Source organism: Danio rerio, chromosome 5, assembly GCF_049306965.1.
Source record: "Danio rerio strain Tuebingen ecotype United States chromosome 5, GRCz12tu, whole genome shotgun sequence".
In the NCBI taxonomy this organism is placed as follows: domain Eukaryota; kingdom Metazoa; phylum Chordata; class Actinopteri; order Cypriniformes; family Danionidae; genus Danio; species Danio rerio.
This window is the reverse complement of record NC_133180.1, coordinates 32,396,495-32,419,475: the sequence shown is the minus strand read 5'-3', so window position 1 is coordinate 32,419,475 and position 22,981 is coordinate 32,396,495. Positions and strand designations below refer to the sequence as shown.

General features: G+C 35.3%; 1 protein-coding gene across 7 annotated transcripts in view; it reads right to left on the bottom strand.

Moving 5' to 3' along the window:
• slc25a25b (solute carrier family 25 member 25b) overlaps positions 1-22,731 on the bottom strand; it is a 30,630-nt gene extending 7,899 nt beyond the window's left edge. The window contains exons 1-7 of one of the 7 annotated variants that reach the window (XM_009301543.5): positions 21,889-22,731; positions 8,473-8,599; positions 6,424-6,511; positions 6,024-6,059; positions 5,040-5,151; positions 1,807-1,965; positions 620-772 (exon numbers count right to left, since the gene is read on the bottom strand). In XM_009301543.5, coding sequence (XP_009299818.1) covers positions 620-772; positions 1,807-1,965; positions 5,040-5,151; positions 6,024-6,059; positions 6,424-6,511; positions 8,473-8,599; positions 21,889-22,212 — 999 coding nt within the window. In that variant the 5' untranslated portion in view covers positions 22,213-22,731. Of the gene's footprint in view, positions 1-619; positions 773-1,806; positions 1,966-5,039; positions 5,152-5,896; positions 6,060-6,423; positions 6,512-8,472; positions 8,600-10,963; positions 11,265-13,924; positions 14,746-21,888 lie in introns of those variants that run through there. The other 6 variants (XM_068221295.2, XM_009301545.5, XM_005171907.6 and 3 more) reach the window with 6 other exon arrangements.
• Positions 22,732-22,981: the final 250 nt, after the last annotated feature.

The following is a 22,981-nucleotide window of genomic DNA, read 5'->3' as shown; positions in this document are numbered from 1 at the left end:
ATTTAGGACCCACTCCTGAGGCAGCATTAAGCTTTAAAACCACAGTGCGTTTTAGGCTTTAGTTGTTGAAGTTAAAATAGTAAGTAGTGTTTTTACATAGTTTTTGTTAACCAAAAAGTTGTCTCTGCTCAGCAGTTTTAACCTCTATTATAGCTCAATATTCGTTACAAATTAAACAATTAATTTGACAACATGAGCAAAAGGGTTATTTGGTCACAATGTAATATTTTAATAAGATTATGTTTGCCTTATAAGCTATTATAATGTTTATCATAATATCCGGCACCTAGACTGCAGCTCTGCACAAGAGGTTTGGTCAGAGGAGAAATGGTTGTGTTCAACTAAGGTTGGTTTCTTTTGAGATTTTTACCTTCACTTAAGTCAATTGGTGAAGTTTGTTCCCCACCACTGATGCCACTGGCTTTCATGGTTCAGGCTATGCATCGGTAGATTAGCTCTGCAGTGTTTGGACTTTCAGCAGTGAAATTCAAACCACACTGAACTGAACTCTGAAACTGAAAACTGGACTGACATAGTTTCAGTTTACTAGAACGTTTATGTGAAGCTGCTTTGACAAAATCTACATTGTAAAAGAGCTAAAGAAATAAAGATGAATTACCTGCTCATATGCCATGAACTTGATAGCAGATTCAGGTGCAATCTTCAAAACATTGATCCCATTGCCTCTCCACAGTGAGCGCAGTCCACCCTCGCGAATCATCTGGGTGAATCCTCCAGCGATACCCATGCTGTTACTGCGCGTTGCATGAACCTGTCAACACCATTCCAGAGGTAAAACATCTCGATTTACTAAGAAATATAGTTTTCTGAACACATTTACAAAGAGTGAAGTTAAGGTGAATACAGCTTTAGTCTTATGATTCAATTTATCCAAATCAATATGTTGATATCTTCAAAATCTAACAAATGAAACAGGTTCTAGTTTGACTTGGAATTTTTTTTCTAAATTTACATGATCACCCACACCAAGGCACTAATTCAAAGTACAGAACATCATGAGCCGCAGTGACTGTACAGTAATGGTGAATAACAGCTTACTAACACTTACACTTCGACTGATGTGGGATTTCATACTGGGATTTGTGCCTAGAGTGTCTAATGAATAATTTGTGTCTCTGTGGCAACAACAGCTATGATGAGTACACGCCACGATAATGACATTTAGGATGTTACAAAATCATTCATTTTAAATAAATGCTTTTCTTTTCTCAAAACCTGAATAAGTTTGACCTTTCAAATAAAGAAGGTTTTCAACATTTAGGTGAAAAAAATCAATTCAGCATATTCAAGAAATTGTATCAATAAAGACTAGTATGATGTTGAATATTCAACTTTTTCATCAGAGGAATACTTTTACACCTTAAAAAGAGAAAACCATCATTTTACTTCAAAAATCACTCAAAAAAATTATTTTCTTACCATTTATTCACCTTAATGTTGTATCCAAAGACTTAAGGTTAATGTAAGGCTATGTTTACATGATTATGATAATCTGATTATGCTGAATATGGTAATCAAAAAAGTAATAGTTTTCCCATTCTAAAAACTTTCATGTTTGCACAACGCTTTCAAAATAAGCACTTTAAATAACTTTATTATGTATGCCAGGAACATCACACAGTATATACATGTTTATATAAGTGTTTATGTATAAGTGTGTGTGTTTTTAAATATGGCAAAGAACCATAAAACCGCAAAATAACATAATAATACATACCAAATTTGGACATATCTACGTATCTTGTGTCCAGTGTCCTGCACTGGTAGTGTGATTGTGTCTGGTACCTGCATGAGAACTTTGAGGCGGTCCAGAGGTGCAGTACAGGTACGGGACACAGCGCCTGCTCCACCTCCTGCTACCAGGTGTCGCCACCACATTCCTGTGTTCTTCTCCTCTGCCGTAAACTCATCCGGTACCAACATACTTTCCCCCACGTCAAATATCTGTAAAGAGGACATGAGAAATTATATGTACAAGAGAACATGAGCTTCTGTAAGCAGGCAAAATCTCTAGACTTTACAAAACAAGTATAAACAAAGAAGAATGTATCTATCTATCTATCTATCTAATCTATCTATCTATCTATCTATCTATCTATCTATCTATCTATCTACTGTATCTATCTATCTATTTTTAAATTTAGTTTTTTTCTTTATAAGTCAGGGGTGACCAACCCTGTTCTAGGAGATCTTCCTTCCTGCAGATTTCAGTTGAAACCCATATCAAACACACCTGCCTGTACTTATCAAGTGCTGTTCAGGTCCTAATTAATTGGTTCAGGTGTGTTTGATCAGGTTTGGAGCTGAACTCTGTAGGAAGGTAAATCTCCAGCAACAGGGTTGAGCACCCCTGTTATAGGTTATCCATTTGTAATTTGATATCTTTTCATTGCTTTCATTGGTTTTAGGGTGGAATATTTGATAATTCGTTTATGTTCGCACTTAACTAACATTTAACTAGTACAACCTTATTGTAATATATTTACAGGCATGAATGAATTCACAATATTTATAAACTTTGTTAATGTAATGTTAATTTAAATAAAGCCAGTCACTTTTAGTCCTTTTTAACTCACAGTGCATAAACTAATGTTAAAAAGTACAACTTTGGATTTCAGTAATGTTTTATTAAATGTTAAACTATGCTTAATAAACACTGTACAAGTAAAGTGTTAGTAAATACACAAGCCAACATCAACTAATAAAGGCTTATTGTAAAGTGTGAGCCTTTTTATTATATTAACATAGCAGTAGTATTCATATTTATTGCCCTACCAGCCTTATTGGCCACTACATGACAGATACAGATTAAACATTTAACAATGTAATGTCATTAATACAAAAAAATCACCTTTGACAAAGATCAAACGTTTAAGTACCAATTTAATACAAATGCAGTTTCGATAAAAACTATTAGTGTTTTTCTAGGTCCAAATTTAGGAAACACTTTAGTTACTGGCTTATTAGCAGTCTGTTAGTAAGATATTGGCTGTTTATTAATATTTACTGTATAAAATATGATCTTGCGCTACATCCCTATTCCTACACAATAATTCTTTTATTGAATATTCTATTTTTATTTTGACCTTAAAGCAAAACAGAACAATACAAAACAACAATTATAAAGACGGAAAAGAATAGGTGAACAAAATAAAACAAAAGATTTAAAAACCATTACATCAGTTCCTCCAGTTTTATACATAGATTAACAATGTTAGACATATTTCTAAGCCAGTGGGCACAGGCAATATAGAGAGCTTGCAGATGATGACAGGATCATACCTAAAACTGTTATCCTTGGCATTTGACGGATAATTAAAAAAGGGTTTCCAGGTGGCTTTGAAGCCAGCGATGCTATCAGAAAGATTGTTTAAGTCTCTCTCAAATGTAAAGTACTAGAAAATTCTAAAAGCCAGGATCTAAAAAGTGGTTTTGATGCCTTTTTCCATAGACAAAGAATAATTTTGTAGCTATCACCATTCCATATTGGACAGCTTATTGAATTTGATGACTGAACCTACGAAGTGAGTCAGACCAATTAAAAACAGCGATTGCTAGATCGAGAGCGAGCTCACAAAAATAACCCTTAGAATCTGAAAATTTCAAAAAGATGTCCTAAGGAGCCTTCCTCAGATTCACAGTTGTATAAGTGAGAGTGGAATAGAACAATGAAGCAGATGCAAAAAATTTTATTGGATTAGTTGGTGTCTTGAGTTAATATAAAATGTATTTATGACCTTGATAGATTTTTTCAAGTCCTCATTTGTAATATGAATGCCTAAATCTTTTTCCCAGGAATCATTCAAATACAAGGTAGTACTCAAATACAATGTAAACTGATCAGTAAAAGTATCTACAAAATGGGAAATCAAATTGGAGGTATCAGGAGAGGCAGAAAGTAATTTATATACATCATGCTCATTTGCTTCTAGTTCAAAGTGGGAGATAGATGTACGAACATAGTTTCTCAGCTGTAGATATCTAAAAAACTATGATGTAACTGATTAAATGTTTGTTTCAGCTGAGGGAATGTAGCAAACCTACCATCCACGTACAAGTCTCTTACAGTGACCATTCCCTTACTGGACTAAATTGAAAATGTGGAGTCTCCTACCCAATACTTTAACCCAACTAGTACCTTACTTACTGTTAATAAGCAGAAAATTAGTTTGTGGAGCTCAAGGTCTTAGAAAAGGGTTTGTTTATAGCAACCTGTACCTTTATTATTAAAGTGTGACCCATAGAACCTTTTAAATGTTTTTCATTGCTGACTTGACATTTTGCAGCATCTTCACCATTCATAAATGCCCATGGAAAAAATTCTGTCAATAACCCCCCGTTGACTTGTCCCAAACCAGTTTGAGTTTTTGTTTTATTAAAGACAAAAGAAGATATTTTGAATATTGTTGGAAATTGGTAACTGACTGTTGATATCCATAGTAGGAAAAACATATACTACTGGAGTCAGTGGTTACCAATTAACAACTTTTCTCTTCTTCTTCTTCTTCTTCAAAAAAAAAAACCAAAACAAAACAAACAAACTTATTTTGTGTTTAACAGCAAAGAACTTTTGGGTGAACAGTCCCTTTAAGCCGAAGAGTAAGATTCGCTAATTTGTTCTGCAAGAACTTGTTTTGCAGCCATGATAATAACATAACAATTCCAGAAATAACTGTGCACAGGTGCTAGAATCATCTATTAGGAAGCATTTAGCGTCAAAAAAGGTCAAGTCAGTGACGTCAAGACACTGTTGATCTGTTTAAAAGGATCAGGTTCACGGTGACCCCCTTTTGTGTCATTCATGAGTATTTCAAGTGCAAGGCTACAAATTTAACTAAGCAGGCTTAGCAGAACTAAATGACTTGAGGTTGAAGCGCTTCTCCAGTTTTAATAGGATGTGTGTTGTCTCTCAGTGAAAAGCACATTAAACACAATGAAGAGACTTCCTGAAAGGATCAATGAAAGAAAACTGGCTCTGGAAACTTTGAATTGTAAAGCACGGTGTGGTTTTTGTTTACCGTAGAGTGTTTCCAGTAGAGGATGATTTCGGGAATGTTTTCGGCGGGGTGAAGGAGGTGATAGTCTCTCCACTCGTTCCAGTCAATCGTCATCGTACCATTTTTATCCATACTGTTCAGATAAAAACAACAAGCAGAGAGCAAAAAATTAAATAATGTTTATATACTAACTGTGGCTCTGGATAGCAGCAGCTAATCTAAATGAGACCAGCTTTATTCTAGCAAAATTCATCATGTACAATCAAGCTGCAAAAATAAAATAAAAATAACATCCACATTAAATGGGGAAAAAAAAGAAGAGTCCACAGTTTGAGTAATATATAATTAGTGCTTTGTTCTGCAAACTATTGTTGACATTTCTTTCAAATATAACATAAAAATGTTGTCATTTAGTGGCTAAAATGATAACTGGTCAAGCATGTTCTGAAACATAGTCTTTATTTAACTCAAAGGGAATATTTTGACTTCCAGTAAGTGTATGAAGCAATATGTGGCCCTGATAATTTACAACAAATGAAAATATTTTGACTAAGAGTTCAAACAACTGTCATTTCTCTCAAAAGAATAAAAATTATCAGGGCTTAATACAGAATAAAACAATATTTTTACTCAAGCACATACCTAATAAATTCAGTAAATCCTCAAAATGATTAGAATTTTCAAGTAGTTTCTTAATTTTTTCCATATTTGCATGCAAAAAAAGTCTCTGAATTCAGAGCTTCACCACCATTTTGACCTTCACGTATTTATCTTCTTTAAATAAGTTTAAGAAAGAGTGCCTCTGTGGAAATGCCCTGTAAAACACCCTAAATTACATCCACATTAGCTCCTTTAAAAAAACAAAATAAAACACTCACATGGGACAAAACAGCCACTGAGAGAGGAAAAAAAAAACCCAAAACAAAGCAGCACAGATGACACACACAGCGGATGAAATGCAAATGCAGAGCAAGGCAAACGTGCAGGGAGAAGACCTCTACTTACTACATTATAGGGGCACAAATATGACCCCTCCTTATTCTGATAAGATGAGCAGAGAGAGAGGGTAGAGGTGGATCACAAGAAGGAGAGAGTGATAAACACATACAGAAAGCGAAAGACTTTTACACGCACACAGTACACGGTCACACAGACAGAAAAGAAATAGAACGTTTGTGCCTCAATTAGTTTGCTTCGTACTGTTGGAGAAGACATTTAAGAAGCTTAAGAATGTCAAAAAACAATGAAGTGTAGAAATTTGTGAGATATGCTGTGTTAACTGTATGCTGTGTTCTTTCCGTCACCTAGATGCTACTGTACATAGATCAGTCAGCTTTTAAAAAGAAAGATGGACTGATGATACAAATCAGTAAAAAAAAAAAAAAATAAAAAAAAAAATAAACACCTCTTGAGAATCTTCTCAGCCTGTTCCTCAGATATATGAACCCCAAGGTCTCGTAGTGACTGCATGATCTCCTGCGAATCAATGTGACCTGCAGATTTAAAAGGAGAAATGTTAAAACAATTGTCTTTTTTATCAATTTAACAATTAAAACTTCTAAGGTGGCTTAAGAAGGTGACAAAACAAGTAAAGAATATATACACAAACACTTTCAAACTTTGAAAAACAATGAAACTGTACAAATAAAATACAAATAAAATCATCTAATGTTTAAATATTAAATATTTTCTTTAAATAATCCCCCAAAAGCATTTGCACTGTCTTGGAAAAACTGGGTATATGTGGTAGCATAACTTTTAAAAAGCACATTGTTTAGTTATTTTATTGATATCCATAATTAGTTCCTGTTAATTATTACAGTTAATTAATTCCTGCAAAAGTCATAAGCCCAGTAAAAACCAGTGTAAAACCACAAGATAAAACCAGTGTTGAAAATGTGCAGCTTGGTTGTGACTATATCACGTGGTATTTTCTGCAAGCTTGTCGTTTAGTTCAGTGGTCCTCAACGACTGGGCCGCTAAAGTCTAGATCGGATATGCGGCTGGCCAGAAGTGCGATACGGACATCAATATAGCAACATTTTTATGACACTGTATAACAATAATTAATCATTTTACAGTACTGTGACGATTGGGTTTAGGGTTGGGGCAGCCATTAAAAAATACAATTTATTGGGTAATTTATTAAATATTAGAAATAATTTTCGTTAACTTCCGGCCGCAACTATATCTGATCTAGCAACGACCCACCAAGTTGCAAGCCAGTACTGGTCCGTGGATCAATTGGTATGAGGCTGCACAAAAAAATCATTAATTATTTTTAGTTTTATTTATTATCCAAATCTGAACGATCTTTAATCTTTTAAAATAACTGTATTCTCTAGGTTATATCTTGATCACCTGAGTGCCCAAATTTAACCCACAAGCAGCAAAATGAGTAAGGGGTCGTTCACACTAAACCTTTTTTAAATGGTTTACTAACGGCCGCGAACATTTTGTGCGCTGCTTATGCACCCTTTGCGCCTCATATTTTAACTGCCTGCTATGCCTCCCGTTTTCGCTCGTGCGCGATGGGCTCGCAGTTGAGGAAAAAAAAGTCAGCTCTGAGTGAAAGAAGTGCGTTACATCACTCGCGTCTTTTTCATTCTCCAAATGAAAGCAGAGGTAAGGTTTTCGTTGAGGTGCAATGTTTGTGTTGTCAAGACAACAACTAAGACTTTTGAATATGGAGGAGAGACTTGTGGTTGTTGTTTTGAGTTATCAGGAGCTCTATGACTTCACAAGTCTAGAATATCACAGTATTATTAAATACTAAAATTATATTAATATAAACAGCAACACTTTTGCACCCAGCGGTTCTTTTTTCTTGTCAACAAAAAAAGCAGTGAGCTGCGCCTTGCGTTTTTGGAACATAAAAGCGTGTTCGGTGTGATCGGCCCCTAAGAAACAGACGTCTTCGGAAAGTTCCTTTGCAAAGGTAAAAAGGCCCAGTGAACGACCCATGAACTGCCAAGGAATGAATCCACAACCCATTTGTCAACAAACCAGGTGAATCCACAATGTCTGTGCAAGATCAAATGATAGAGATCGCAAATGACGTTTGGATATTGCGTCTTTTCTAGAGTTTGCACAAGTTCATGGGTTCCAATGGAGGTGCGCGGCTTGTTGAATGCATCCTGCAGGCGAACTGGGAGCCACGTGACAAGAATAGACTGATCAGCTTCAATTTGTATAGAATATACACATTTCAGTAGACAAACACAGAACACCCAAACACAGCAGTGCTTTGTATTTTTTTCCATAAATAAAACTTGTATCAGCGTGACAACAATGTTTTGTCAGCTTGTCATCCTCAGAGAAAATGGTTTATTGGTAACTCTAACCACAACCTCCACCCCGGTCTGCGGTAAAAATGTCAAGTGTTGAAGTTCAGTAAAGTTAGCAACAGATTCACACATTCGAATTCCGGTGTAGTTGACTAAAAAATTCTTACCATCGTTCTTTTTATCAAGACTCTTGAAGACCAGCCTGAGTTTCTTTTCGTGGTCCCTCAGGTAGTGCACAAACTCCTCAAAGTCCAACTGACCATCCAGGTCTTTGTCTCCAGCCTTGACGACTTTCTAAAACACATAGTGAAAAAAAAACATCAAGACTGAACCAAAAATATTTTTTGAGGTCAGTTGTTGTTCGGTGTGTTGAGCTAATGGGCCACTCGGGACAGACATATGGCTTTTGTTTGATTAAGAGAGTATTGAAGGAGCATCCGCTTTATGAGGTCCATCCTGACAACGTTTGACCTTTAGGACACGAGCTGTCTGAACCATCCAGCAGCAGATAATTGAAGGTAATGGAAAGGGATGGAGAAGGAGGATTAATGATTAACCCCAAGTGTTCTGGAAAGACTCGTTTCCAGCTTTAATGGTAAACGAAGCCCACAGAATGAATCCCTGCTGATGTTGCTCACTTATCTCTTAGAGCGACACAGTGATCTGTCTGTCTACGGCTAAACATTTTCAACCACACGCAGAAAAAATAAACACTCCACCCAGTGACATCAGCAGTTCATAATGAGCCACTGTCAACCTGAACACAGTAACAGATCATTTACTGCTCTCTGCTACTTTAGGGGACTTAATGATAGCTTATGTGAAACTGTGTTTGAATAACAGGTTCACACTTTAAGCCATAATTTCTGACTTTTCCTGACTTTCACTCACTAAAATCTTCCATGCCTTCTTCTAATAAACATAAAAAGAGGCTGCTGTTGTTCATATGTAATGTTATAATATTAAAATAGAAACATGACATTAAGCTTGAATATATAACCCTCTTAGTTTTTGATGTTGTAACCATAACTTATTGAAAATGTTTATTTTGAGGCTGAAATGCAGAAAAGACTAAGCCTTTTCAGTGACGAGCTCTTAATTACAAAATGGCTTGCCTGTAAAACTTCGAAAACTTGTTGTAGATGTGTTGCATTAATTATATTTACTTTCAAATTTGTATGTCTTATAATTGCAAGTAATAACTACAAAATAATATAATAATAATGCAATTATTTTCAATTATTTTGATTCAATTAGTGACAGACTGGTGCTATCAGACATCATTTAGGATCTCTCTCCAGAGTTCAGCAAGAATTATTGTGTCTGTCTGCATCATTTGAGATCTCAGGCCTCCAGCCAAGTCTCAAATAGCCGTGTCAGTATAAAGCAGGTTAAAGATAGCTGTCTTCTTCACTACTTAATCCACACGCTGCAATGACTCAACTGCAGACATGTGGGTCATGAGAATGCAAACAAAATTTCATGGCATTAACCTTCTGAAGTTCAGATTTCTGTTACAATAGATAGATTTCCTAATACAATGAATCCAAAAAAGAAATTCAATGAGAGAACAGTAACGCTCGCAATTGATTACATTTTGTGGTAGAAAATGTCCATTATTTTTGTTTGCTTCCAACTTTTAGACATTTTGTGCAGAATTTTAAAAAAATTAAAAAGTTTAAAAAATATTTTAACTGACATTAAAAAGTTTAATATCATTTAGACAAACATAAAAAATGACACACATTCTGGATTCTTATGTCAGCTAAAATACGGAAGTCCAATAATCTAAATTAATTGATTCATCCCACAAAGCAAGTCTTTGCATGAATGACCAGGACACACATTGATATCTAAAAACCACACGAAGGATAATTTTTCTCATTTTCTACACTGAAAAAAAATGATGTCTGCAAAATTGTCGCTAACAATCTATATGGGTTGAATTTAAACACACAAATAAATTTAGTAATGCGCAACTGTTGAAATTCAGCCCAAATAAATTGTTTACAAATCCAAGGAATCATCTTTGAATAGTTGTTTTCCGGGAATAAAACACTAAATCCATAGTGTTTTTACTGTTAATTAAAATATTACATAGTTTGGTAATTGAGAAAAGCTGTTTATATGTTATACAATTTATATAGAACTTATTTAAAGATTAAAAACTCTATACTGAAATGAAATGAAACTGAAATGATAGGCCATAAAACAGTTAATATCTAATAAAACAAACTACAAAACGCTAAAAATTTATTGAAAAAAAAATCGACTATAATAGTGTGTTTCTAACACTAAATTGACATTGTTTGAGATTAGGCAAAACAAAATAACATGAAATCAAAAAGAGCACTGCACCATATTTCAATAACACTTTACAATAAGATTGCATTAGTTAATGCCAGTTAATATATCAAGAGTGAAAAGATGTTTATTACAGTATTCATTCATCTTTGTTAATGTTAGATGAAAGTTGTTCATAGTTAGTTCATGTTAACTCGCATTGCATTAACTAATCTTAACAAGCATGAATTTGAATATTAATCAAGCATTAGTAAATGTTAAACAATGATTAATAAAAGCATTGTTCATAATTATTCAATGTTTGTAAATTCATCAAATAATCAAACCTTATTGTAAACAAGTCAGATGACATACCTTTCGCCATTTCCTGTACGAATCAAACTCTTGTGATGGAAGAAATAAACTTAACTTAAAAAGAGACTTTAGCTGCACTGGTAAACTCTCAGACTCGAAATACTCAAATTCTGTTCGCTCTGAGATATGGACAGGCACGTACAGACACAAGCACAACATGTTCAGCTAGAAATAAATCAATAAATAATAAAAACTGAAAACTTAAGATTGATTCACGCAGCTCTGGACTGTTCTTTAAAGCTATCAGGAGTATAAAGCCGGTATTTCTGACACATGGGATTAAGGGACCTAGAAATCCCTCCCATTTCGAACATGTACTGCGCACTGAAGCACAATTGGCTTACGTCACATACAGTACAGCATCACCTTCTAACAAGGCTTATTGGTGTCGCAGTTTTCAAGGTTGACAGTCATGCACAGCACATCTAATATTAGCATGTAGAAACTCCACATACTTTGAATGAGAACAATTGATGTTTACTGATGTTATTTAATATATATATCAATTAAATAAACTTATTAATGAGATAGTTCAGCCAAAAAAGACAATTCATTTACATATAACATTTCCATGGTTCTAAACATTTTATAATTGTTTTCCTATACTGAACACAAAACAAGATATTCTGAAGGAAAAAGCCACCATTGACACCCATAATGGGAACAAAAAGATGTCAATAGCTGTTATTTTTGCAATATTTCTCAGTATTGTCCTTTGTTCAGCAGAAAATTTAACTCAAACAGGTTCAGAACAAGTGGAGGATGAGCAAATAATGAAAATTAGCATTTCTGGGTAACTACGCCTTTAAAAGTAACAAAACCATTAAAAATAGCTTCATAAAAATAATACAACTTTTAAAATGCAACACATTTAAGCTAAGTTTCTCAAAAATCCCCATTTTTTTCTTAATGGACGAACACTAATCTGACCCTGCAACAACGGTTACCAAAGGCTTAGCAAAGGGTCAATTAAATGACAAGTAATTAGTGAAATCGGTGGTCATAAAACAGCAAAAGCTTTACTGAGCCCAGTGTGCAATTAATCTTGGTCTCCAGAGATAACAGATAAGTCAATCTGATGATACACAATGTAATGGAGTCTAATCCTGTCACCAGAACACAGTCTTTCCCAGCAGAGCCTGACCAGGGCCAGAATTGACCATAATAATACTTTAAGAGCAGTAGAGGTTGTGAATTACTAAAGATGTGTGAGGAAAGATTCACATCACATCATGCATGTGAGATTTTAAATTTGCAAAAGAAGAAAAAAATGAAGAAGAAGAAAAAAAAGACTCATCAGTTTCTGGATCACTGTCTCCTATTTATCTGTTTGGTTAATAAAATTAAAATAACAGCAAAGAGTTTTTTGGACATTTTCTGCTCCTGTAACTGCCTTTAACTCCTGCTTCAGTATTGACCATTAGTTCACAGAATGTGCACTTGTGTGAAATTATTTCAATGATGGGATAGGTTACCCCAAAATGTTTTACAATTTACACTTAAACTGTGAAAAAACCTAACAAAAAAAGTGCATTTGAAAAAGTGAAACTTTTTATCTGTGTAAAAAATACGTACCACTGATATTAATACTCTGAACTGAGGTATACAACCATTTAAAGATGCAGTTTGTGAGTTTGACACCCAGTGGTTGAACTTGGTATTGCATTCCTATCTTAGAACAAACGCATGTTGCCAGATTGAGGACCAACAGGAACCAGTGTTCTATATAAAAGCACCGGTGCGCGATAGGAATATATTCCATATTAAATGTTTTTGTTCGAACCAACTTCTTAAATTGACTTATTAGAAATGGTTTTCTAAATCTTCTAAAAACCTTAACATTTCGGGAGTGCTTCGGGAGTGATTTCTGTGCTTCTGAAATGCTGTATTTAAATTTCTGTTGTGTTTGTCTAGTACAAACACCCAAACTACTCATGACTGCAAATCTCGTCAAGTAGCGTGTTGTTAGGACACAGGGTTACAATATAACCTGCTCACCTAATGTTTACGTTCATATTATTTTTATTATTTGCTAATTAATAACCTCATGGTGACAAGGTGGCGTAGTAAGTAGTGCTGTCACGTCACAGCAAGAAATTTGCTGGTTCGAGCCTTGACTGGGTCAGTTTCTGAGTGGAGTTTGCATGTTTTCCCAGCGTTTGCTTGGGTTTCCTCCAGGTGGTCCGGTTTCCCCTACAGTCTAAAGACATGCAGTACAGGTAAATTGGGTAGACTAAATTGTGCTTAGTGAATGAGTGTGAATGAGTGTGTATGGATGGACTAAGCCAAAAATAAATGAATGAATGAATGAATGAATAATAACCTCATGTGGAACTTTGAATCTGCATGTCATTTCGGAGTTAGCTACTGTCCACCAGATCCGCATTTCAGTCACGGACGCATGCTTTGAGAGCCTTTGTAAATGAATGTCTTCATATGGTGCTGAAACTTAATTGCCTAAACTTGCATTGGGCGGGTTACATGACCAAAACAAAGACAGAGGTGTCGGTACGTAACTCATATTTTCAAAGCAGAATAACTGAGCAATGTTTTTCAGATAAACAAAAATGTTCACTTAGCATGATGTTTCTTAAATATCTGCAAATATATTATGGTATTTTTCTACTTTAGAAGAGTCCAAAACTTATATCCAGCACCTTTAAATTCCACGTACAAGTCAACGCAAAGACTTTATACTCCTTTGTCATCATTTGCAGTCTACACACCAATCAAGCGGGAAACACTGAAACTACATTGCACTCATTTAAAACTTACAGATGTGCAGATTTCATTTAGATTGTGTGAGCTGAAAAGATTTTATTCCTCAAAATAATCTCACTGACCAAGTAGCAGTTTATAAGTTACCACATTCAAAACATAAACCAAAAGTATAAAATTTTAATACAAAGTTTTTTTTTTTTTTTTTTTTTAAAGTTGATAAGCTAATTTCCTTTGCAGTACCTGCTGGAGATCCTTAGGGGGCGCCACCATAATCAAGACTGTAGTTTTCCTTGGGGACGGTGCACTATTCTTTTGACCGGCCGGTGTACCTGCTTGTCCTTGGTCCTCCTTTTTTGCAAAGTCTTCTACATTTCCAGTTGACCCTGTGGTACCATGCTGGCATGCCGTATTTCCCAGGAACCACCGGGAAAGGGTCGACCATAGATCCTTGAACATCTTCTCTGAGTTTGCTCTTGCCAACTTATGAGTTTGTGTATTGAACAAATCACAACATCAAGCTTGTGATTGTTTGTCGTATCATTGACTTACAACCTATGAAATGACGTCTACAGATGATTAAATATGTATGCAGAGGGAAACTGCTTAGGCAGTCATAAGTAAGCCCGGGAGGATGAGGGCAGATCAGGACACCACCACACCATTTCCACAGCTAACTGGCATATCCGACAGCGTTTCCACAGAAACCCAGTGACCAAGTCAAAACTTTGAAAAGCTCCAATCAACAAACTCTCAATACCGCTTCAACACAATCTCAAACCGTTCTGGAACAAACTGTCCAAAAAACTTGTTCTTCACTGAGAGCAAAGTCGTTTGCAAAAAAGAAAACAGTATAGGAACCAGATACAGGAAAAAAGATAAAGAAAGAGGCTTCACTTCACAATCTTCTTATCACACTACAAAGAAGCCAAAAAGATGAAAAACACAACCGCATTACAACTATTAATCTAACTTTAAAAGGGACTCCATGATTTAAGAGCGTGTATTTTCTGATGCACGAGCTGCTGCAGGTTGGCTGCATCTACAGCCGGCAAAAAAGTGATGCAGTGAAAAAAGCTGCAACCTCACTGCAGCTGTGCCTCAGCCAATCACAGAGCTCCACACTGGCTGTGCCGGTCTGACAACGCTCAAGCAGCCAACCAGAAGATGAAATACAGCCATCTGATGTAGGGATCTCTCGCCCACTCAGCTCTGAGGAAATTCTGCTGACTGTTTCTTCTACGCTCTGCTTTTTTTTTTTTTTGTAAAGCCATTCTGTCATCATCAGGATCTCCCTAGTAACGCCTCCAGGGTGATTCCATGCATTTCTAACACTCGCCTATACAAACATGCTTCATTCAATCAATATTAAATGATATGAGCCTTTTGGAATCAAAGAACTGCATTATGGTTATTGGTTTCTTTGTAAAAGCCTCTGGCCAAGCACAGCAGGAATATAAATGTGCAAATTAATCTTTCCATGGTCATTTTTCTTGTAAATTGTAGGATTTCAATAGAGCTCGTTTGAACCAGATTACTTTTTATTGATCAGATTGAAAATGCAGCTACAACAGCCACCATCTAGTTCACAGAGAGATTGAGATCAGCAGTTAGATTTCTATATAACTCTTTACTGTGTTTTACAAATTAGGGGTGGGCTGCATGTTGTTGGAAAAATCTGACATTTGTTTTGATGTGATATATATATTGCAATATTAATATAAATCCAGTAGATCACTTAAATAGCTCTATTCTGATCGATTTCATCAATTTTCATCAATTTAGGATGATTAAATTAAATCTCTTTAATTTAATGATTAAATTTAATTAAAAACTGTTATTAAACTCCATAAAATGTAACACATTACAAGCAGAAAAAGTTAAATCAAAATAAAGAGCACTTTACGGTTTTCTGGGGAGTCAAACAGTACAGAAATTGAACATATATCTAATGTAAAATAATAAGGTCATTATTGTGTAAATATTAATTAATATCTTAACCTTTAATGTCCAATAAATAATCTAATCCTGCAATGTGTCTACTGCGGATAAACACATTGCGATATCGATGCTCAATTCATATATTGTTCAGCCCCATTACAAATGGTATGGTTGTGATTGTTATTTGATTACTATGTAAATGTATGAAAATAACAAAACAAGATATGCCAAGTCTGTTCACAACAGGATCTGAAGGCTGATTTATACCTTTCACCTCCGCTGACATTACGCGCACTAGGGCTGCTTGATTATGGGAAAAATCATAATCACGATTATTCAAAACAATTAAATTCAAAATTATTCATCCATATATATATATATATATATATATATATATATATATATATATATATATATATATATATATATATATATTTCCCAAATGATGTTTAACAGAGGAATTTTTCCACAGTATTTCCTCTAATATTTTTTCTTTTGGAGAAAGGATTATTTGTTTTATTTTAGCTAGAATAAAAGCAGGTTTAAATATTTTGAAATCTAATTTAATAGCTCAATATTATTAGCCGCTTTAAGAAATATATATGTTTGATTGTCTGCAGAAGAAACTACTGTTAGACAATGACTTGCATAATTACATTAATTAAGCCTTTGAATGTCACTTTAGGCTGAATATTAGTATCATGAAAAATATCTAGTAAAATATAATGTACTGTCATCATAGCACAGATAAGAGATCAGTTATAAGAAATGAGTTATTAAATCTGTTATGTTTAAACTGTGCTTTAAACATCTTCACTGAAACAAAAACACTTTAGCTACAAAAGCCCTTCAGTCAAGAGCAGTGAGGGATTTTCTCCTTTTTTTGTTTGATTAAAAATGAAAACAGGCGGCAGCAGGAATATTGCGTGCTGTCACTTTAAGAATAGTGCGGCTCTTATATGGTTTCTCTTTCACGTCTTTTGATTCTCAACTCGTTTGTTAACAACAAATGAGGGTTAATATGAGTAATCATTAAACACTGCGCTGACCCAGATTTGTATGCATTTCGTATTAATTATTAATTTATAATAATATTATTCAAGATTTTTAAAACTAATTATTTTATCAATTATTTAAATGATATAAAGATTTTCAGAACCTCTCAAGATTTTTTTTACAAATCAAACTTTGATGCATCACTAGCTTTTGTTCACATCTCTAACAGTTCTATATAGTACTTCTGTACTTATGTACTACTCTATTAAAGTTTATTAAATTTTAATGACAACAGAACATGGGTTGCTCTACAAATATATTTTTTATTATGGCAAGAATAAAAGCAAAATAAATAGTACAAATACTGACGTTTTTATTTTTTTTATTTGTTAGATTTAGCTCACTCCACAATTCACACATTACTGTCTGGCTAGTCCTCTATTTAAATGCTAAAAAGGCAATAAGCATCCAGCATTCCTGACCATTATCACCATTAAAGCCAAAAAATAAGGCATCAGTATATTGTAAACCAATAAGTTAAAATATTCCTTTCCAGTTATTAAAGAAATAGTTTGGCAATTCATTTTAGTTTTATAATTGCAATATATCCAGCAGTATAAATCCTATAAATGGTGGAAAAACATTCTGTTTGTATTAAAACCACATGGGTCCATTTTTGCCACTGCCTCTCTTTTTGGCCTTAACAAACTTATCTCTAAAGTTTTTCTAAACTTCACCAAATTTTTTTTTGCAATTTCAAGTCAAGAATTATTGGCCATCTTATCTGGTTATCCCTATGATCACGCATAGACGGATCATAAAGATGTCTGTACCAAAATCTCTTCAAAGTGATTCTTTTCAACTCAAATGTAACGCGGTGACGCACAAACTGTTCACTTGACTTTTCGCTTGAAATTTTGTGCGCTCATTGAACGGAAATTTATGGCAACTCAAGCAAACTGGCAGACCCATGAGTATAATCAGCCTTTTAGACCAAACACACAATACTTATCCACTTTTTTTCCCTTATGTTTGTATATAATGTTTTAGTGCAAAAGCAATATATACAGGACATTATGGTAAAAACAGAAAGTCATACCATGTCTATACTGTCAACCATTATGTTTCACAATAAATGCCTCCTAAAGTTAAGACAGGATGAAGCAACATAAGAACATAATATTACCCAATGAATGTACTTTTCATCTCCTCCCAAGCCTCTCAAAAAAAAAATCCCAAACTCCTCAAAGATGCAGTCCAACATTAGGTTTTGGTGCCTGTAAAATGTACATAATCAAAGTAAAAAAATAAATAGTAATTTCCCAATAACAGAAGTGGTTCATCCCTGTTCTTCAGTGGCCTCTTGTACTCCTAAACTAATTAATATGTGACGATAGAGGTCCTAAATTATTCAGCCAGCCCTTTGAATGTGATGAAGGGTCTGGCTGCTAGCTATTGCTGCACTTCAAATTCGATAAATAAAGCAAACGTATATTTAAATAAGTGAAAAACAGAAAAAACTTAAGAAAGCTAAAGCATATACACATAACATCAAACCTGTGATTTTCCAAAATAGAAAAGATAAAGTTTTACATTAGATGGATATTTTTAATGAGACTGAGAAAAACATTTGGATGTGGGATAAACTGGATTAATATATGAGGCACTTTAGATAACACTGTTTACATAAAGCCGTTACTATGCAAGTAGGCGATCAGCTTCATTAAGAGTCTCTAAAGAGTAAAGTCGATTGATCAAAGCCTTACTGGAAACTATATACCAAATTATTTGGTTGAAGCACTTCCGAGATACACAAAATGAATATGCCTGCCTCCTGATGGTCTTATAAAAGCAAAACGAAGCAGCAAGAAACTGAACGCCTATTGGAATCATTCATCCACAGATTCGACAAACAATCCTGATTGCAAACAGAGCTGCTCTACTGCAATCATGTAAAAATATTGTAATTTAAAAGCATTTAGCATGTCCTTACAGATATAAAGACTTTTAGCTACTTATGTAACAATCAACTTTTCAACTTTCAGGGCTTTTTCTGCTACAGCCCCCCGTCTGTGGAATGGTCTGCCTTTACATATCAGGTCATGTTCTTCCCTTAGTGCTTTTAAGTCTCATCTAAAAAATCACCTTCTGTCTCTTGCTTTTTGATTGCAATGAATAAATTTTAATCTGTTTTACATATTTTGCTTATTTTTTATATACAAGTATAGATTTTGTATGCTGGTCTTTTTGTAAAGCACTTTGGTCAACATCTGTTGTTTTTAAATGTGCTCTATAAATAAAGCAAACAAACAAACAAGCAAACAAAACTTCTGATTTTGATTGTCTCTGAACTGAAAAACTCAGGCTCTGCATTTGCATTTATTTTCTTATTCCATTTGCAAACCCAGCAAGCAAATCATTTTCAAGGATCCACAAGTGCAATCCAGCCTTGATTATTAAGGTTATTTTTGCCCTCCATAATTGAAGCAGCAGATGTCATTCATCTGCATGAGTGCTTGTGAAATAATCAGTAAACTTGCTTGACCTTCACAATTAAACATGTAATAACCCTGTTACTGGTCTATAAGAGAAGCGCCAGAAAAAATCTCAGCTGATCCACCATAGACGAACTTTCGGTTTTGTCTAAAGTGCTTTTGTTAGAAGTCAAACAAAAGAATTCTTGATGCGCAAAATACTGCAGCCGGGCTTTTGTCCGTTCTCCAAAAAATTTTTGACCTTAAGGAGAGCTAGTCACAAACCAACAAGCGATTTAAAACGCGCCCAGAGATGAAACATTCAGAATGAATCAGAACTGTGGCATGTAGAACATGTTTGTCTTCATTATTGGATAATGAGTGAGGAAATAATCTCTGAAACTCGCCAACAGTTTATGATCTAAACATCACTAACATTACGCTACCTTTCTAGGCTAAACCCGCTCACCTTCCCCCGTCATAGAAGAACAGACGGGGGGTGGGACATAGAAAACCACTGGTGGTAAATCATAAATGACAGCGGCTCTACAGAAGCTGATCACATTCCAGGTGAACAGTACACGGGAGCACGATTCCCGGATATGCAGGATGCTTTTAAAACATGCTGCTGAGGCTGATATGGAGCAGTTGTACAATCTATTGTACTCCCTCAAAGCCTAAAAGTGAAACATTTGTGTCCTTATCTCACATTCCTCGAATACAAATAGAGTTTTAACAGATTACAATCAGTCAAAGCAGTTTTTCTGTTTTCCCATCTCTGGGAATTCTTCACTTTGTTTGTTCTCGAGAGACTCTTGCTAGCTACACATTTCCTTCACTGTTGGATAATTACATTTTATTCTAGATTCATATCTAATAAACATGATAGAGAAAAGTACAACTGGCATGTACTTGAAATGTACATTTTTGCTACATAATTTCAACTAATACTTAAAGACAGTGTGAGACATACACTAGCTCCTCCCTTTTAAAAAAACGGCCAATAGTGTTTAGTTTTTCATCACAGCACTGAGAGAAATGAAAAGCATCTTGAAGGGGGCGGGACATGTCTAATACTAGAGTGCGATTGATTGGTTAGAAGATTTGACAAGAAACTGAAGTATTAACCTTATTCTTCATATTCGAGCAGGCGCAACCATCGGATTCTTTTTGGCATTAGACTTACGATCTCATTCATTTCCATTGATGTTTAGATGTTAAAAACAGCTTGTTATGCTGCTTGATGTTGCTAACCGGTACTTTTTTATTATATTCTACTTTTTATGTATAATGTCATGAACACAGTTTCATGTAGAGAGAGTAGACCCACCGTTTTATGGTGTTTATTATTCCTAGTAATTTCCCCCCTATACAGGCAACTAAATCGAAAGTTCTGTAATGTTCGCCAAACAACACACACTTCTGCATAACAGAATAGCCGAGGGATGAAAACAGTTTTCAAGGTATATCTCGGTTGAAAAAATTCAAAGTTTTAAAACCGTCAAAATATTCTGCTATACTAAAGCTAAGGTATATGTACAATTCTTTTTATTTACGTTTTTTTTTCCTTCAGGACAACTGTATCTCCAGCAGAAAAGATATCTACAGATGCCACTTTAAATTGTAATAAAGTCAGAGTTTTTGAAACTGATGAAGACAGTAGACGTTAATGATTCCTTTGAATTATTCAGCCTGACATGTTTACAGTTCCAAAATATTATAAATGTTTCCTAAAATAAAAGTTTTGAGTTCAAAGGGGTAAAAAAGGTTTAGTTTTTACCCAGTCATTTAAAAATAATATATTTTAGAGCAATAATCACAATACCGTGAAACTGTAATATTATTATCCAAGATTATCATATACCGTCAGAATCTTATACCGGCCCATGTCGATTGCAGAATAAGGTCAATAAGGTAACATCAAAAATGTTGTTGATCCATTAAGACAGAAGTGACAAACTGCAAGCTATGGATGTTTGTAATTTGTGAATTTAGTCATTCTAGCTTATAGATAAGCTTAAGTCTAACACAATGATACTAACATCTGAAAAATCTTTACTCTGATTTCATGGGGACTTTAATAATAATTATGAGAGGCAAGGCAATAAAAAACATCCAAGTTTTGAAATAAATTATCAAAATTAATTATGTAAAGTCTATAGGTGTTCAAATTGTACTTTATATAAAGATATAATTATATTATCTTTATGTAATATTTCTCTAATAGTTGTTTTAGATAGTAAATAGGGTAAAAGCGAGTAAAAGTTTCTTGAAGCTCTACCTAAAGAAAAAGTCAACTAAACCATTTTAACTTGCTGAATCTTTTAATCATCTTTTTAAACATATTTGGTTAGACATTCTCCCACACAACTGCTCCAAAATAGAAACTAAAGCAAAAGCAATTCTTATATTATGTGTTATCATTAATAGTGTTCACCCAACAACAGAACTCTTTTAGCCAATAGCCATATGTCCACATCAAACACACTGAAAACACAGTAATCCTAGGAAATACAGCAATCCTCTTCACATAGTGGAGAGAAAGGACAGGCACAGATGTCATTAGAGTCAATGTGCTAGGCAAATGTCGCCCAAATCTACAGATTTAGTGGGAAAACTCACACTAGAGGTGTTTGAGTTAAAATCTAATTGTCTAGAGGTATTTAACTTTGTTCTGTGGGTTAATACAAAATGATTTATAAGCATGTTTCGCCTTTTCTACGTCTGTTATTTCTACGTGCGTAATTTAAAAGAAAAAATGGTGGGATTCCTCAAATTGGAGGTAAAGTAGCTCACCATAAGTTCATGTTCAGTGCGGTGGACGCCCAGTTTCTTCAGTCCGATGGTCAGGTCGTTGACACAGATGCCTCCATCTCTGTTGACATCCAGGATCTGGAAGAGCACCTTCAGCCGATGCTCCTGCTCGGGTCCGCCGCAGACCGGGCACTGATGCGGGGAGTCGCAGGACTCATCATGGCCGTGCTCGGAGACCGATACTGCGGCCAGCGTGGAGCCTTGAGTCCGGCCACCCCCGGGGTCCGAGCCCTGATACTCCTCTGGGCGGCACTGGCAGAAAACACCACTGAGCAACGGGGAAACGATCGAGCTCCTCTTGTGCATTTCACACGCGCCAAAATCCAGACCAATTCAGCGGCTGGTAAAGCAGTTTCCCGTGCAGTCTCTCTGTCTCTTTCTCTGTGTGAGAGGGAACGCGAGCCTACGGCTGCGCACGCGATAGCTTTCACCCAAGAAGCGTGACAGACGTGCGTACAGATAAGCTTCCAAATATGTCCACGGAATTATCGATTATTTTGAGCCTTTTCCCTTCAACAATCTCCGTGATATGTTTTGGAGTGAGGTTAGATTGCTCGATCATTCACTCGCTATAGCGGCATTCCGGGCTCCCGGTCATAGTGATGAGCTGGAAGGAAGGATGTCCCGCCGGTACTTCGGGTTCTACTAAAGCGAAAAACGTAGGCGAATCGGCGTAATCCGGCTCATACATCGTTCTGAATGTCGTCTCGGGTCGAAATGCTGGAGTTTGTGAATTTTCAAAGGTTATCCGGTTTGAATTGGCGGTCTGAGTGACAGCTGATGCAACGAGAATGCCGGTACTTGGGCGGGCGAAATCTCGTGTTCGACAGGAAATGCCTTTGGAGTGGGAGGGGTTAATGATGCGATTGACCGACGCATTCAGTTACCAATCACACTCCAGCTTGTCTAGTCGTCACGCCTGTCTCATTCCCCATTGACCTCAAAGGGATAGTTTAGCCTTAAGCGCAAATCTACACCAAGCTTTAAATAGTTAGCATTTCTGTTGAACGCATAAAAAGATAATTTCAAGAATGTTGGACACCGGTAGCCATTGGCATCGATAAAAAAAATCTAT